The sequence below is a fragment of the Cyclopterus lumpus genome, chromosome 13 (assembly GCF_009769545.1).
Source record: "Cyclopterus lumpus isolate fCycLum1 chromosome 13, fCycLum1.pri, whole genome shotgun sequence".
Lineage (NCBI taxonomy): Eukaryota > Metazoa > Chordata > Actinopteri > Perciformes > Cyclopteridae > Cyclopterus > Cyclopterus lumpus.
This window is the reverse complement of record NC_046978.1, coordinates 11086952-11106221: the sequence shown is the minus strand read 5'-3', so window position 1 is coordinate 11106221 and position 19270 is coordinate 11086952. Positions and strand designations below refer to the sequence as shown.

General features: G+C 42.3%; 1 protein-coding gene across 1 annotated transcript in view; it reads right to left on the bottom strand.

Annotated features, from left to right (window-relative positions):
• The window catches only part of tenm4 (teneurin transmembrane protein 4), a 144013-nt gene that overhangs the window by 15329 nt on the left and 109414 nt on the right, over positions 1–19270 (bottom strand). Inside the window, 12 exon segments of the mRNA XM_034548396.1 lie at positions 1081–1253; positions 4848–4906; positions 4908–4955; positions 4957–5037; positions 5039–5731; positions 9679–9833; positions 10550–10782; positions 14523–14542; positions 14544–14773; positions 17067–17210; positions 17299–17566; positions 18973–19234. Of these exon segments, the coding sequence (XP_034404287.1) occupies positions 1081–1253; positions 4848–4906; positions 4908–4955; positions 4957–5037; positions 5039–5731; positions 9679–9833; positions 10550–10782; positions 14523–14542; positions 14544–14773; positions 17067–17210; positions 17299–17566; positions 18973–19234 (2366 nt within the window).

Genomic DNA, 19270 nt, shown 5'->3' with positions numbered 1-19270 from the left:
AGAGACTGTCATCTTCCGTTTCAGGACTCTGTATAGGCCATAGGATGGAGTACACCTTCAAATCTGAATCAAATGTTAGAGGGGAAAGGGTGTGTGTGTGTGGGGCAGTCTTTTGAAAACTGAACTATTAAAGTTCAACGTTATTAACAGGTAATCCTGGAAGCAATTGGTCAGGTACAAAACAGGATGTCAGATTGCAGAAGCGTGTGAGACAAATCGGGTGGAATAATCGCGTCTCTCTCCATAAATAAATAAATAAACCTGGAGGATCTCACATCTTGGCCCCCTGCATTGTGCGTTATGAATTCTGTTTCATGACAGAAAGTCAATATGTGTTTCCATTCTGGCAAATGGGAGTTGCCCTCCACATTTCATTAAAACAACAGGTGCGACAAATACTTGCAGCAGGTAAGCTCTGTGTTTATTCATTATTGAGATGTTACATCTTCATTTAAAGGTCAGCTCGCCTCAATCTCACAACGCATTACTAACAAAGTCATTAGATACAACAATGAATGTAGGTTTTGAGATATCTGTATCTGAAACGTCTGACTCCACCTCATTAAGATAGAGGTTAATGGAATTTTGTTTGTGCCGTTTTAAAGCACTGAAAAATGAATTTGAAAACCTCAGAAACAATGTCCTGGTTAGATAACCTACAAAACCTCACTACCAACAGTTTTCATTGGAACTACCTTTGGTTAGCTCACATGGCAGCAGCCCACATGGACTCCTTCAAGATGAAGCCAACCCGGCCTCAGATGGTGCAGCAATCGTGAGGTCACAGAGGGTCCGTCCCAATGTGACCAAAGTGCATAAAGATCTCTGAACCGCTCATTGTCTAGTCCCTTACCTGACACCAGTTTGTCTTGGGTCATTCTACGAGGACCTACGGGTCACTAAAGCTTGCAGAACCAGAAGGGCACAAAAACCTCTGGTTTCTGATGTGACATTATTCATTGGTGTCAAAACTGTGAACATAAGTAAATTCCTTGGACAGAGTCTTTTCAAATAGGGTTTTTTATCAGCCCATTCAAATTCACCTTTTCCACTTGAGAGCTACAGTAAAAAGACACCAACCCTGCATGAGTGTGTAGAAGGCGCCAGAGGCCGACAGGTTGGTGGTGATGGTGATGTCCTCTTTGTTGGAGCCCTCCGTCTGGATGCGGACCGAGCTGTCGGCGGCTGTGCGGTAGCTGCTCACTCGGCCCGTGGGGTAAGTGACGTTTGTCAGACGCCCGTAGCTGTCATACCTACATGGAAATACATTGATGAGAGTTGAAGAAAGCGAAGAGGGGCACGCCATCTTGAACTGTGTACAAGCAGTAACTACAGCAGAATTCTAAACAGTGCCGCGGCCTCAACAAAAATACACAGAGTCTTGTTTGCTCTGTCATTAGGAAGCAATCACAAGCACAAATGCAGGTCAGGTATGCAAAAACACATGCAGGTACATAAATGTGACTAATGACCCATCGTCTCAGATTTACTGCAATAATAAATTGCGATCCAACATATACTGTCCTCGCGTTAATTGCTAGTAAGAATTAGGAGTTTTTTTTGTCGTGTCAGATTTTTCTGTATTGGTGTGACAAACACAGGAGCAAAACCATGGATGTTGAAGAACTTTAGATTTTTATAACTTTTCCTATAGGATGTAAAAGTGACATTAATACACATGGTACTCAGTTTGGTAACTTTCACAAGATGGAAGAAAAACAACAACAACAAAAACAACAACAAAAACAGAACTACTGTCATGGCTTAAAACGACTGAGAGCACAACCTGCCTATTAGCTTAAAAGATTAGTGACATCACCTAATCTCATTATACAGACTATGAAATAGGAGCGCTGAGGCGCGACACCTTGGAGAGATGCTCCCTAGCCTACAAATCAGTCAGTTCATCACAGACAGGAACACAAGTGGCCAGATTGTTCCATTTTGCTCAGAAAGCATCAGCGTCGAACAATTTGAAATCTTTCAGATTGCCTGTGTTCCAGAATGGGAGTGAGTGAACGATGCATTAGATAGAACGAAGCCTCTTATTTGTGCTCTGAATACAGATCAGGAAGCCCTCTTCAATGTTGCTGCCTGCCATAATAAAGCCTCTAATAAATGAGATGGCGGGTGCTGGTTTACGGATATTTCCTCAGTGCTGCCATCTCAAATATCCAATATGGAAAGGAAGAGTGGGAGAGGAATCATCTCCCAGAGATAAACGTTATCTGATCACAAAGGCACACGTGACACAGATTCATAGATGCATTTCAGCCCGAGTCTCCCACTTCAGGAAATACTAAATATCAGAGTAATTCATATCTAAAGCATTTGATTGCTTTTGATACTGCTCATATTTTATCAGCAGAATATTCTCCCTGAGTTTTGTCGTCATACAATCGACGCTTTCGCCGTGATAGCGCGAGAAGTTACAGTGTTACACGTTATCTGCACTTTTAACTGTTCAATTCATTGGATGAAGAGAGAGTCCCTGCTGGCCTTCACCTCTGCACAAAAGACACAAATGTCATTCTAGAGCGACGCTGCGTGCCCCAGCCTGATCACTGACCCACACTCTCTGTCTCAATTAGGGCCTTAAGCTCGAGCGAATTCCTCAGGCTTCACCGCCGAGCTGTAATGGCTCCGGCCTGCTTCAACTCAGCCGCCGATTAGCTTGCTTTCTCTGGACATGAGGGGCATGCGGGGGCAGGGTGCTCAGCAGAAGGAGAGAAGACTGCTTTCCCCCTGGATGGGCACGAGTCCGTTCGGATTGCATCACCTCTGTGTCACACGCTAGCTCTATGACCTTTTCACGCTGGGGCCCAACAATAGGCCGGACACTTCATATCAGCGTCCCCCTCCAGCATACCTAACCTCGGCCTTGTGCAGAGCCATTTCCACCGCCTCTTGCTGCCTGAGAACTTCAGGACACATGTGACTGATGACTGTGCGTACGATGTGAAGGCAACAGCCATGTGATTGCTTCAACGTCATTAGCGGTTGTTTTACATGATTTAGCTGTTATTGTTGATTTGCTTGAACCCAGTGACGAGATGCATTACTGCCCTGTTAATTAGAGGCCGAGAGAACAATAAGGCGTCCTTCAGAATGCCACATGATTTAATAGATTAACATCTGTGTATACAGTAAATGTCAGAGCAAATGAGGTTGCCAAGGGTTACACCAGGATGACAGCGTAGCAGATGTCTATTGATTCCAAGTCAGTCCTTTGATTTTGCATTCAACCAAATTAATTTCAATGTGTAGGCTACAGAAAGTAAGTACATATTAATTAATATGGCTAAAATGTTTGACAGTGCACTTTGTTGAGTGTAGAAAAATGGAGGGTTGCTTGTAGGTAAATATGAAGTCATTGTTAAATATGAAAGAGAAAAAAGGAATTAATTAACAGATGTGATGACCGGTCAAATTCTAAAAGGATGTCTATGATGTTATTAAAAATAATGTGTAATCTATTATTTTCTATGTTCCTAAGAATAGGGGAGATATCCTAAAAATACATTGTGACCAAAAAACTGAGTGTCACTGGTGCAATAATGTCTCTGTCTTTTCTTTACGTGACAGGGAAGAGTGTTCTCGAACCTGATATTAACAGCAGCCATTTTGCTGCTATAAAAGAGAAATAATTCTGAATCCCAGCCACCCGCTGGATTTGTTGAAGCCGTAGGCAATTCCCGCTACCTTGAGAAATGCCTATGCAACCGTCTCAGGTGACGACCAAATCAAACACAGGTGATGAATGTCTACTCAGATTACACATACCATCTGATTATGTGTCAGAGTGTTATGTTCCTCCAGTGAGGTGTAACATATGTGTGACCAGCTTAATCATACTTTTTGGAATGACACCCAGTTAGCACAGTGTCCCTTGGTACAGTATATTAAGCTAAGGGACAGATTGCTCCACACAAGTCACAAGACCAAGAAATCCTCAGCTCCAATGCTGCAGTGTATGGGAGCGTTTTCAATTATTTCCTATTACTGCCCCTGGCAATTTCTATGCTTATATTTCCGGGACTTTGGTTGCAAACTTATGAGTAAAATGTGCCAGCCAGCAGATATGTGTAGTTCCTGTGCCTAACAACTCCAAACAAGCGATGGTCTACAGTTTGTCACTATAAGGCTGCAGTTAGTAACATATTATCTAGTAATCCTATTTGGTATGATTACAGCAAATAGGATTACACCCATACTTCCACAGGTCTTGTATTGTGAGTGACATCAACACGTAAAAAAAAGGTAGTTTCCAGTTCAGATATTTCTGAAACGACAAACTGTATGTTAGATCTGACAGATCTATTTAGAGCCTCACATTTGATTACTTTGTTTTGATCTGGTTCTGCTTCATCACAAACACTCCTGTCATTTCAGGTCCTGCTACTTTCTCAGGCCATGCGACCTACTCATTCCCCTCACCTGGCCCATAGCGCATTCTCTAATTAGTCCCTCTGTGTTTATACCAGTCCACCTTCACTTTGTCCCAGCCTAGTTGTTCCTTTTCAGGCTTTTCTAGCCCGTCTTATAGGATTTGCCTTTTCTGACACCGCTTGCCTGTTATTTGGACCTTAGAAATCTGTCCGGCGCCTCTTTTTGGAATTTGTTAGCCTAACTGACTGATCTCCTGGTATTGAACTTTGCCTGAACTAATAAGTAAACTGAACTTTTCTTGCAAACTCTGCAAACTGTGCTTTTGGGTTCAAGTGACGGTTTACATTTAGTTACTCTCTTGGCAAATTAGTAATCTATGATCAGCTCAACTAGCATTAAGACTCTAGGTGTAAGGAATATAAAGGTGTTTTCTTTGAATGTTTCTTAATGTTACTTACTCAAAGAAGGTTGTCCATCCATTTTCATTTGTCTTCGTTGCGAGGAGTCCAGAGCTTCCCATGGTAGGTCATTACAGCTAGTTCTTGACCCTGGGCAGCAACAGTTTTTTAGGGCATTGTTGGTGCCAATGGTGAACCAGAATGTCTGTCCATCGGGGACCATCAGCCACAGAGGCATTCCTGTTGTGTCTTCGACGAATGTTCACTACGTTTTTTGTTCTTATCGGTGATGGCCTGCTCAGATCTCCTGCTCCTGTGTAGGTCAGATTGTAGAGGTGGTCTCCTGTAGTCAGACTCTGAGTGAAAATGTGGCTGCCGTTGGAGTCGAACAGGTAGAGTTCATCGTGAATGGGAGAGGACACCTCGTACATACTGAGAGGATTCAGGTAGGGCTTGTTTTTGCGCACAAAGCGGATACGAATGTTGCCCAGATCCGCAATATAAAGCTCCCCGTCCGGACACACCGCCAGAGAAGAGGGTGCATTCAGCTTAGCATCCTTGGCATAGCCTTCATCTCCAAAATAACAATCACAGTTGGCCTCATTCTTGCAGTCACAGCCACTCGGTGCACCTGCAACCAGGGAGATCTCTCCATTGGTGGACACCTGTCGTACTCTGTTTATTTTCTTTTCATCTGACTCAGCGATGTACAGAACGCCATTGTGGGACACGGCCAAGGCATTGGCGGACTCAAGGGTAGCATGGATGGCCACTTTGCTCATGAGGAAATGGTCAATCCCAGGCACTTGGCAGTGCATGGGCCGGCCCGCTACAATACGGACTTGATGGGTTTCTGAGATCTGGAGCACTACGTTGTTGTCCAGGACGTATAGGGAGTTGTCCATGGGACTCACTGCCAGGTCTGTGGGCCACTCAAGACGCACCTAGGAGGAAGAGAACAATAATATCAGCTTTGGGTCACAAAAAACAGACCATACTTTTATTGATCCATATATTTTTCACTTTATCAGAGGGAAACGGTCCCTCAAGGGAAGAATTGTTGAAAACTGCTTACAAAAAAAAAAAGATAGGCTGCTGTGAAAAAGGTGTGCTATCTCATAGTTTACGCTGGAAGCAAAAACTATTTTTGAAACAATTTATTATCTGATAAGGAGGAGAATACAGCAGCTAGTGAGTTGTTAAAAGAGGGAACACAAAAAAACATGATTTTTAAGATCAATGATGATAACAATAGTGGAGGGGAAAATGAGAGATCTTTCAAATGATCAGATTAACTGAGAAAAAGCACACTAGGCAGGAGAACTCTGGACACCTGAGGACTGGGCTTCTACGTCCTGTATTTTTCCTTGCTTTGGGTTAATCTTTTTGTAATGACAAGAGATTGCATGAGTCCTTGGAAAAGAAATTGGAGCACGCTAACTAAATGAAAGCCTGCCTCTGGCCTCCTAAATTATGAATTATTGTTCTGCTAACAATATATCAGGCCTTTAACAAATTGGAATGATTAGATTGATCCAATTTACCGCTCTCTCTCTCACTTATGATCCAAGGGGGATCTCTTGGGAATTTAATATGAAGTGCCATATTTCAATAGAAGCCTTGGAGCAACATCAAAGGAAATTGATTCAAACCTGGACCAAAATACAAAGGATGGTCCAGATTTTAGATGGGGGCGGCCTTAGCATTGTTTTGGATACTTTCCACTAGAAATGGGAAATGGGAAGGTGAATGAATCAATGGTCACTGTTACTGTGGTGGTTGACTAATTTGTCATAATGACGCAATGATGCAAATTGCAGAAACCTTTATCACAATACATTTTTAAATGTTTACATATTAAAATGCCTTAGAGAAATGGTTTTGACTGATAAATGTGGGAAAATAAGTCGTGGCTGTCAAATTATATTCAATTTCTTTTGACATGCTGTTTTGCATTGCCCAGCACAAAACACGCGGCTCCTGAAACACAAAATATGACATTCAATAGACCACAGAGAAGAGGCTCTCTGCAACGTTCCAAATTATGCCTTTTATGTACCTGCTTTTGGTCATTTTCTAATTCAAAGGGCAACGCTGACAAAACAATCTAAACCTGACAAGGGATTCTTTGGAGATGATTCCCTGCCACCTCTACAAGCAGAGCATTTGTCCACCTTTGATTGAAAAACAGATTTGAGCATTGCACACAGCTCACATCCCATAAACCTCCTGTCATCACCCACAAAACAGAGGAGCTTTATATAATAGGACATATCTTGGACCACATACAACAAACAGAGGAGGACCGGTGGTGGAAACATGTCTTTCAGTGAGCAGACAATGCATTTACTTGGGAAATGAAAGGGAGACTTTGAATTTCTTAAAACCTATTTCTTTTCAACCTAGTGGTTTAATATTTCATGAGCCAGTGTGTGGAGTGGCTCGGGGAGCTGCCTGGAAGGAGGTTTTCAGGCCACTCTGACTGATGAGGGTATTTTTCCCATGCTGCTGCCCCGTATGCTGTAACCTGATTATACCCTCCCCCTTTATACGGTGGGGCAGATGTCAGTAGTGCCTGTATGACACAGGCCGCCAGCAAAAAATATAAAAGATGCGATCATCACCCGAGGAAACGAGCCATGGATTTGCACCAACACAACTATTTTTAAATGGATTTTAACTTGTATTAGAACAGTAATGTCATTTACCATTAGCAATCTCTTCACTCTTCCAGCATGATGCCTGTCTGAAGTAGAGTAATATGTCATGATTTGAAGTGCCTCTCAGATTTGAATTGAATGTTAGATAAAGCTAAAACCCTTGAAGTATGTTCAAGTGATGTTGTTTTAATACATGGTTTCCTTCTATTTAAGGTTGAACTCGGCAGGGGGTGCGGACACTGTGGAGAACATTTTCAAGAGAAAGATAAAATAAAATAAAAAAAATCAGAAACAGCGATGACCTACAGCCTTGGTGTAAACAAATTAAAAGATTCTGGAAGAGGTCAAACTGTTGACCTTTTGCATAATAATAAAAAGTTTGAAGAAATAAAGCGCACAGAGCTGCACATTGAATTAAGAATGAGTTTTGCTGCAGTGTGCTCGCTACACAGATGGCGTGGCAAGATAACAATTACCTCATCAGGAGAGAGGAGAAAGGAGAGAGGAGACAGAGAGAGAGACAACGACATTTGACATTATTTTTTGCCTAGAACAGGTAAGGTACAGCAAAAGTAATGACCACTGTGATGAGGCTTCTCCATAGAAACTCTTGCCCTAAGTGAGGGATTGGTGAGTGTTTGAAGTGGGAAGCTATGTGCCCTGGATGAATTTTTAATGGATGCTTTTTACTGGCTGAGTGTCTCCGGCAGTGCTGGTGCGATTTGTCATCGTTGTAGAGCTGCAGTCAGTCTGCCTGTGTCCCCGCTGCTGTAGAGCACGGATGGTGAGCATCTATAGGCGCCTTGTGTTTGTGTGTATGGGTGGGGTGGGTGCGTGGGGGGCAAGCACAGGTCATGAGGCGGATGGAGCTCCCCAGGGCTGGAAATGGGCAGCTGGAGGCTTTGCTCCCTCCACTGAAAACATAATTTCACAGACACACAGAAAGCTTCTCTCCGCTGAAAGGACCTGTTTGCTAGTCGTCGTAATCGATAACATACAGGTAGAGCAGGGCTTGGACATCAATCAAATCTTATCATTAAAGCCTAGGAATGTTCTTCTCATGGAAGTAAAACTATAGCAATTAAAGATACTGTAGACAACACAAACATAATTGTGTTGTTTGTGGATTATAAATTAGTGCTATGGCATGTACGGCAAAACAACCTCAAACTACTTGGGTTGAAAATTATAATGTCAGCTAGAAAAAAACTCTAGCTCGTCACCTCCAAAGGGAAGTGACTGAGCTAGAGGGTGATGTGACCTCAGTGCAGTGTCCTTGCCTGGGGAATGTGCTGTCTGAGGTAGCGGTCTGGTTCATATGTGTGTGTACATGTGTTTGCGTGCATCATAGAACATGTGTGCATGAATCGAGAGCCAGCTAGGTCAAAGGTCATCCTCCTCATCCCCCTGCATCTATAGGTCAATGGCCTATTTAACTGATCATTTTCATTTTCATTTGCTTATTAACCATTTTGTAATTCACCAAGCTGGCACAGATGCGTTTGAGGGCTGCTTTACTGAATTCAGAATCTTCAGGACCAATGGAGTTAATCTAAGCAAATACAGACCACCATCGGTTTGATAAATTCCACATCCTGTGTTGTGTTGCAACAATTTGGTGCAACATATATGTATTTATTTTATGTGCAATAAAGACATATTTCAACTATACCACAAATTGCCTATTGGTTAACCTCAAGCCTTGCACTTTATTTGGTCTCATTTTTATCTCTGAAAAAAAAATCAAAGAATCTAAGTTGTGTGTAAGTTGTTACCACTTATAACCACATTGTGTTTTTATTTTTATTGCGGGATTGCTGCATTACACACTTCCTCTTGATCAGTCATCTATTTCAGTCATTCATGACAAATCAGAGGTACAGAAACTATACTGACAGGAGCTTAAGTGAACACAGGAAACCAGAATTCCACCTGAAAACTGTCAATCCTAACAGAGTGGCAACAGAGTGCCTGTGGGCTCTATCCGTCTTCCTTTACCTATCCTTTACAAGTCCTGCAGATCTAAAAACTGGCGTTGTGCAGCCGATAACCAAATGTGGATCAAAACTAAGCTGAGGACCCCTAGATCCCGGCGAGAAGCTTCCAGCGACAGACACAAAAGCTCACATGGGGATGTCAGCATCCTAAAGTCAAGGGTCAGCCAAGGAGGCTGCTGTAGGCTGAATGACAGGACAACACATGCCGGCAGACCCAGGTCAGAGAGGTGGTACCTGAGAGATGTCCATCACTGCATCGCAGCTGAGAGGTCGGGAAGAGGTCAGGTCATTGAAGCCCAGAAGAGTAGAGATGATACCATTCTGATCAATTCTGCGAATCATGGTGCCATCCACAAAGAAGATTACACCGTACTTATCCACAGTGATGCCTGCAAATAAAAAGTCACCCAATGGACAGGAGAGGGAAATATACATTAGCTATTTTGTTTATCTGCAACTTAACGTGCGTACAGAGGAGCACTAAATGACAATTAAGCGCTATTCACTGCAATAAAAATTAAAGACTAATCACGGCAAGCTAATGCGAGGATGGACTTAAAAAAAAAAAAAAAACAATAATGGACAACAATAGACACATCAAATAGATGAGTGCTGTATGTATTGATTCAATTACAACAAAAAAGGTCATCAATGTAGTCTCTTTCTCTCATGCTCTCTCTGCCTCACACAACAATGAGGTGGAGACTACTAACCTTAGTCATACACATCTCTGAACACTTCAGGGTCTGTCAACAATATTCAAGCAGCTATGCACATCTAGTCAACGGCAGTTATGGCAAATTCATCAGTAAGCATGTGATTTAATGACTAATGCATCATCCGGATATGGAAACAACAAGACAAAGAAGACCCCAGGAAACAAAAGGAAAAGCATGCTATAAAAAAAAGAAGTTTAAAATAACTGCACTTTTGAGCTGTATGTACGCGTAGTTAGTAATGGAGGTTAGATAAGATATTGTAATGCATGTAAACTGAAGAGTATTGATCTAGCCTCTGGGACTGCGGTCTTTAACTAACAAACTAGAAAAGAAGAAAAGACTTGGTAGGACTCACTACTTTGATCATAACAACCTCCATGCAATACCTCTGGGGTTGGTGAGAGTGGCCTCAACTGCCTTTCCTCCATCCCCGCAGCGAGCGTCGTCGTATGGGAGACACTGGTCGCCGGTGCCCGCCACCAGCTCTAGATTCTTGGCCACATCTTTCACCACATTCATGGATTTCACCTTGAATACCTTCCTGCTGCTGGTGTCCGAAAGGTACACGGCACCGTTCACCGGACTGGTTGCCAGGTAGTACTTGTGAGCGGGGCTGTTGCTAAGAGAAGGGAAAAAGGGGTCAATAAAGCTGGAAGGGCTACTTTCAAAGCGCTTTCAAATAAGAAACATTGTTTAATACAATTAAAATGGATTCAAAGCCATTTAGAGAGTCAATTGGACACAATTACAGTTTAAACCAGAGACACAGAAAAAGAATAATAGAATGAGATTAAACATGGAAAAATAGAATGAGATTAAACATGACATAATGGTGGAGCTTATAACTCATCTACTCAGCTTAGTTAGAAATCCTTGGTGTCAAAAGAGAGTGGAACTCAACTTGTCTCTAGAAATGTGATATATACAGTAGTATACAGTAGTCATATGTGAAAATACTATACATGTATAGATATAGATGTAATGTTTCTTTTATCATATTGAAACAACAGTAATTATGCAGGGTATGCAGTTAGGAAGACAAAGAGAATCGAGGGTCTGTTCAGTCATTAGTTCCTTTGACAGAAATCCTAATTACTCCCTCGTCCCTGACCCAAGAAATCTTTGGGATAATATCTGCATATACAGTAGCCTGATTGTTGCTTATAGAGGTTCAAACAAGTGTGTTTTCTGGTTCGCTTTGGACTTCTTTAGAGAACCCAAAATGAAACAGCTGAAGCAATAACACACATATGCATCCATCAGGCAAAGCAGAGAAGAGAAATGTCCTATTCAACTTCTAATCAAGTCAGCAAAGCAATACTTCATATCCACAGGAGGTTGCCCAACCTGACAGACAAAAGAGCCAAATATAACCAATCCTGCTGTGGCGCGACGCATGCAATCTAGATGGCCGTTCGTAGACAAATCCATAGTAGTACAAATGAAGTGGCAGGGAGGAGTATTTCCATTAGGAATCTTCCCCTGCATATAATAAATACATACAATATAAAAATAAATAACCTAGTACCAAGTAGTATTGAAATTGCATAGCATCCTCTGTGTACCCAGATCTACTAATTCATAATTATGTGTATGCTTTTTCCCGCAGCCAATCACCGCGTGCATTCTTGGGCCAGCAGCTACAAAGGTAAAAAGACAAATAAATGCAGTGGTGGTGGCATTTTACAGAAGTGAATGCTTTCATTCTCATGATGGGTAGTAAGTTGGTATTGTAATTTTTAAACTTCACCCAACCATAAAACAAGGGGATCTTATTTTGAAAGTGACAGATTTGACACTTCTGTGCTCCCATAAATACAATACTAAGCATCAACTGTACTTGAAGTGGTCCTTTCCCTACAGATGATGTCCACATAATTCTAATAGTTGATTGTAAGAAAATGTACGACCAGCAATTTTGCTAATCTGTTATACATACATGATAATTTGCAGTATTTCCCTTTCATTGTTGACTGTTGGTCAGACAAAACAATGAATTAGTAAGCAGTTTAGCATTGTAGCGTTTAGCGCCACCTTAATGATGACCACAGTTATCAGGGCAGGATACAGCACCGCTCTGCCAGACCTGATAAGCGTTACCCAGAAACCTGTCAGCAGGGTGTCATTCAAAGTGGATTAAGATGGAATTTCAACTCTAACCTTGAGGGTTCTTTAAGGGCTTATGGCTGGCAAGACAGGGCCGGAGCTTATATTTTTATAATACAACAAGAAAGAAAGACCAGTGGCTCTGTGGGATTGTCAACTCCGGTACGTAACTTTAAATGACAATTGACCTTCAATGAATCAGTGATGACAGTACTCTGCAGCAAACCTCAGGCACACATGTCACAATCAGCCCGCTGACCAAGTTGACTGATATGTTGGTCTATAGTACATTCCAGGTACAACTGGCTGGTTTAGGAAATCAAAAAATCAAAAACACTGCTGTCTTAGAGTAGGTCAGTATCAAGCCTCAATAACTGGATTATACTTTGCATTCTATCTGCCATGTGCAATCAGCTGATATCTTAACAGCTCCCAGTTGCATGTAGAACAGTGTTGGTCCCCCCCATAGTGTTTGAAACTATGAGGTGTTATTCCCTGACCTTGAGCCGTGGCCACATACCCCATCTATATTCACTGACAACATCTAGTTTGTAGAAGATAATTGGATTTTGCTGCATGCTGGCGCGACAACGGAGGGAGCGCAGTTGGAGTAGATGGGGACCCCCTACATCCTTAGTAGGGGGTCAATGAACATTGCAGTGAGATCACCCAACTCCCAGTCCTATCGCAAGCTCGCACGTGAACAGGAGGCAGCCATCCATTTTATACGGACACATCCTGTGTTTTTCCTCCATAAATCTCCTTTTTAATATGTAAATGTGTTGGGAGTACTAAGAGCGAGGGGACGGAGCTTTGAACTTTCTTTAGATTGGCTCTAGCAAACAAGACATGAGTCTGTATGGGACGGTTTTAAGTTAGTATATGTGAGTGTACTAACGTCTTGTTAGTGCACAAAGACATGTGAGATACAAAGACTGACAAAAAGGTAGAGAGACGGAACAAGCAATAGAGCGCATCTGAGGGTTTTGTTAATATGGCCGTTCTGGAAAATAGAGGCCAGTGACCTGCATCCCTTCGCTTTTCATCCTCAGTTTGACTCCATGTTCCCCAGCTGTAGTCAAGACCCTTTGGTAGAAAATCAATCAATAGCCCTTTGCCCGACACATGGTATCTAAAAACAGCACGCAGAGATTTCCCCTCACCGCCATCTGCCAAGCAAAATGAGGTCTTTGTATCTTTAACCACTGATAAGATCTACACTGAGTTGCCATCTTTTTAATTTCACCTAGGTACATATGTATATATATATATATATATATATATATATATATATATATATATATATATATATATATATATACATATATACATATATATATATATTCATAACGCTTTAATGTATTAAAGGGTTATGCATCTTCTTTCCTACCGTGCAGTTGTGTTTCATTGCATGTAGCAAGGTGTGCCTAATACACTGGCAATGCAATGTAAGTTCTATATCCCACTCCGAAATGTTGACTTGATTCCTTGATCGATAGCGATTCCACAACCATTTTTATCAGGGACACATTAAAAATCATAATACTAGATGAGTCAATACTTATATACCTAGATAGGCTCCGTTCTCTCTTTGTAATCACACACACAAATGCAAAACACTATCGTGAGCATGCCACTGAATCCAGAGATTCAGTAAGCTCATACACAGCTAATAAACTACTAAATGTACAGCTTCATGAAGATGAAAATCAAATTTAAAGATGTGATCTTCTAGCTGTTCAAAAGTGCACATCTGAAATGGGCTCAAACGGGCACTTTAACATCAAGTATGTGGACTGTGCCCTTTTCAATATTAATTTCAGCAAATACTGTATGGCTTACCTATGCCTGAAGTCTTTATTTCTGTTTGCCAAGATCAGCAGAAAATGAGAGAGGAAGAGAAAGGAGAGGAAATGTTAGTCGTTAGAAGATAGAATTCAGAAAACGGCTGTTAGTGGACAGATATATTTAAAAGAGAATCATGACAAATTAATTCTAATCTACTCAAACCTCCATCGTTGCTGATGATAACAGAGAAAATTAATCTTTTCCTGTCTTCTGTTAAGACCCCATTACATCCTCTGCAGGGCTGAACTGCAGCTGTTACAGGTGGATGAGACAGGCAGGACCATCAATCCTGGGCCTGAGGGCGTTTCTGTCTATATCAATCGACCTCAGTGGTTTACGACCTGTGTGCAAGCCCATCTGAGCTCATGGTCCTGAGTGAACGTTAGTGGGCTACTCCTCAGTTACCTGAGCTCCAGGACGCTGGTTGACGTTCCCCGTGGTGAAAATCCTCCTCACATAGTTGAAGTCGCCCACATACAGACTTCCATCTGAGCCACACGCTAGAGCCACGGGGGCCAGCAGCTTGTTTCCGTCAGCGAGGCCATTACAGCTGGGGCAGGAGATGCTGCGCCTGCGCCCGTTTCCCATCACGCTACCAATTACAGGAGGCTGCTGGGAGATGAAGACGTTCTCCCCGTTGCCCATGTGAAGAATACCTGATGAGGGCACGGGAAAGAAAAGTAAGTAAAAACATCTGCAACATGTCTGGGTTGAGCAGAGTTGACTGGGCTCTCTTTCCCTAAAATTGGATGCGAGCAAAAATGCAAGTCCAAACTAGTGGAGCGAGTGAAAACAGATGTGACGAGCGGTTATTTCTCATTTTTGCAATTTTGGTAACCGGAGATGGGCTTCACCAATAGGTGGAAATGAGCATCTCTATTCTTTGAAAGCAGCAGTGTTTCCTAAAATGCCAGGAAATGCATCCGTACGGGCAACACATACACTGGACTCTTAAGACTGGCCTAAAAACCTTTTTATCCTTTTTATTATAGTTTGTTTTTAACTATGTACTGCCTCTGTGGCATTCTGAGATTCTTTTGGATGAATGCATTATTATTTATTATTACTATTTGAATATAAACTTCTGAATCTGTAGAGAACAGCATTCCAGTCTGGTGCGTAGAGATGCATGGATTGGAGTTCCATTCATACATTGTCATATTCATGTAATGTGTTTATGTAACTTTGTAAATGCTGTTCATTCTGTACACATGACATCTATTCATCTGTCCATCCGGGTAGAGGGATCCTCCTCTGTTGCTCTCCTGAAGGTTTCTTTCTCTTCCCTTTTTTCCCTGTCAAAGGTTATTTTGGGGAGTTTTTCCTGATCCGATGTGAGGTCAAAGGTCAGGGATGTGGTATGTGTACAGATTGTAAAGCCCTCTGAGGCAAATTTGTAATTTGTGATATTGGGCTATACAAAATAAACTGAATTGAATTGAATTGAATTGAATAGGGGACTATATAAATAGGTTTGCAAATTCCTTGTCAGAAGATTTAATTAATTAAGACACCCATGCTGCTTGATGTGTGTGTTTGATAATGGGCAGTGCAGTTAACAAATGGCGAGCCAAAGGATTAAAACAGGAATGCTCAAGTTGTTCTGTTTGTTTGTAAATGGGAAACTGCTAACACGTTACTGGTGAGAACTTGGTAAGCTGAGGCTATTCTAGTGCCACTGTGCTGCAAGTCTCCTGGTTGATTATTGCAGATTCAAATATATATTAAACAAGAGAGTGAAAATCTACACACAGACAAGAATCTGACGTGGTTTTGAATAGGTCCGTGTGTGCACCTCTGCCAATCTGAAGCCATGGAAATTGCTCTGTGTGCCCATGTTTGCAATGGTGGTCTTAGCGGATGGAAACACAGGCACAATTTCACGCCAAAACGGGGAGCAAAAAGCCCTTGGCACAAGTGGAATCTCTTGGAGCTAGAAAACTACCACACAGGCACACAATCACAAAAGAAATGGACTTGCCCCGATTAAAAAAGGCAGCACGCCTGCCTCCCTGCTTCCACCGGCTTTGTTCATGAATGAAAGTGGAGCCATATGAGTACAGTCCATGTGCAGGCATTCAGGCATACAACCCCCCATACACACACATGCACACACTATGTTTCCATTCGTGTTGCCAATCTACTCTTGGAAAATGTTCAGATATGGTAATGTAAGATGTTCTTGCTGCCCAATCAATGTAATCATATTTGAAATCCAGCATCTGTGTGTCTGCAGGAGGTTTTCTGCTTCTGATGGTTGGTTTAGGTGGTGACCTGAGTTCTTTGAGCAGCACAACATTTGGTGCATCAGAAAAAAAAACAGGAAGGGGACTTGATTTAATATTAGGGTCTGCTGCTGCTGGGAGCAGCAGACTGACAGCAATTAAATAAGGGATGATTCTGAAACATGCTGGGCATGAACAGGACATGGAGGTGCCAACTGGGGTGGTAGCAGTGGGTGGGTGGGACAGCACATTCAGACTTAGCAAGTTTAGTGTGATGGATCAAAGTGCCACCTTCCTGAGCACTTTTCATAAAAGTATGCCTCATCTCTGATGAGCCCTTTCAGACACAAACAGACTGAAAAGCCTGGCCAGGTGCAACTTCTTTGTGTTGGTAGTTATTATACCGTCTTGGGCACGAGCAGAATGTTATGTGTAAAATGCGATAAGGAGCGGCAAACTGAAGACTTACACCCCAAAATGTTTTCATCTTAGCAAATGACAAAGTCTATTATTGAGTTCTTATCAGATTTGAGTTTATAAAACAAAAAACAAAAACTGCTAGTTAGATAGGATGCTTGTTTCCAACGTTAATGAAATAATCCCTGATATAAATTGAAATCTGCATTACGCTATCTTCTTCTTAATCGCTGACAAATTCTTAGAAAACTGCACTGCCACACAAACGCATGAAAGGCATTTCGAAAGGGATTAGTAGTTGACTCACCGCTCTGGATATTTAAAGCATGGTGCGTGTCGATAGTCCATCCTCCCAGTTTGGAGGCGGTGGTTTCGTGGCCCTGAAGAACAGCGGTCCTCTTCTCCCATAGAATAAGGTCTGGACAGGACTCATACTCAAAACCAACAGATACTAGGGAAAGATGAAAATAGCATTAGTGAAACACGTGTTCAAGATGAACAATGATAACATTATATGCAATAATCACTTGATCACCTACCAAATGCTTCAGACAAGCCATAGACCTTCTGGCTGTAGACATCAGCCTTGTCCCACACAAAGTCATACAAGAGGTTCGGGGCTGCAGGAAACCACTTTCTGAACAGCCGGCCTTCCACAGCCACCATGAGGTGAACCTTCATCAAGTTGAAAGGGATTGTGGAGTGGGTGAGGGTCACCCTCAGTATTGACTTGTAACCTGGAGTCCTGCTGCTTAAATAGCCGAGCTTCATATCTGTCCCTGGTATGGGCACTTCCTCCTGCAGAGACTATGGACAAAGAGAAAGCTTATAAATGACCGAAAGACAAACGTAAATCCCTAAACTAGCTGACAGGAATTACAAATTCTGAATTTGTCTCAGTGTTTAAGGTAGGACTAATAACATGCCTCTGCATGTCCTTTATTTCACACAGATTATCAATTTGTCATTCCTTTGGTCAGTGGCCACTGCGCTATTTGTTACATATTTTTCATAGTCGCCCCTAACCAAATATATTGAACCATGGGAAGATTAAATACATCAATTAGAGGACAATTATGTCCACACGTTACAGGGAATCTAATGATGGATTTATTCATTATGTACTTCAGAGTATTTTCATAATTAAATTAATATGAATAAGTCTTTCATTAGGCCAATAGTCTTCCCTGCAATCCATATGACAATGGCATCACACGAGTGCCCTTGAGCTCAGAGCTGGCACTGTCCGATTATATATAGAGTAATAAAAGTTAGTTTAGCAGGAGACAACGCTATGGCTTTGGGGATTTTCCACTGAGGTCAGACCTGTAACCGCTTGATGACACAACAGTAGGTCAGCACTCAATTATATTATACAGTATTCATATTTAGGATCAAGGGTTGACAGCATTGGTTTTGGTGACCAACTCCTCTCTGCTCTAATTAAGTGACCTCTCGTCACGTGTCTCCACAGAACAAGATCTAAAGTAACAATTAAAACGGCCACCCAAAGTGTTAGTCGGTCGGAGGACATGTCACTTATGGCGCGTTTCTTTACAAATGCACATTTCTTTACAAATGTTCACAAGTGTGGCAAAGCCTGCTTGAATGTTCAGAATTCCCTTTTATAAGGACAAGTGTAAATTGGACGATGTCCCAGTGTGGCGTTCAAGGAACAGCAAAGACAAGGCTGCTATAAATAGAGAGGACTGCATGCTAAATTCACTCATATGCCATAAATCTAACGAAGCAAAGTCGGAGTCAAAGTAATTAGAGAAGGGCACAGAGATGCCTGCTAGACATTGGCCACACATTCACCCCACTCACACAAATAAGACACGTACGTGTGTCGACGGATAGCAAAATATATGCAGTCATGAAATATACTGTAAAAACAAGTTATTTCCAGGAGTGCTTGTATGCTTCATTTAGGAGGCTACAACCCTGGAGAAATTAAAAATGTCGGGGCTGTTTTCTGTGTGCGAGGTAATCATCATCACTCTGTGGCGAGGCAGTACAATGCACATTGTAAATCGCCAGAGTTCCCCGGACCAATTACACCAGAGAGATAAAATCACAGCTCTGCCACGGGCCAGAGTTACTATTACATTTGTGCTTGATGAATAGTCGTCAGGACCGCCTCCAGATGTGGAGCATGATTCATTTTGGAGGAGAGACCCATGTAGATCACAACCTGGGTGGGGAGTGGTCACCTGGATTTCGGGTACGACGGTGCGCCTTTCCGAGCAGGAGCCGGCGAAGGCGGTGAGCGGAGCCGGGGACACCACGGGCCCGGGCCGGGTGAAGCTGCTGAGGTCACAGCTGGGGATGTCGTTCTCTTCGTGTCGCATGACGATGGTATCCATGACAAAGAAGCGTCCCCATGGCAACCAGAGAGTGTGCTCCTGGGTGATGAATGGGGCACGTTCAAAGTGCAGGGCTATGGCTATGCCCCCGTTGGTCACCAAGTCAAAACTGGAACACAGAGGCAGCAATGTCAGAGGGGATAAA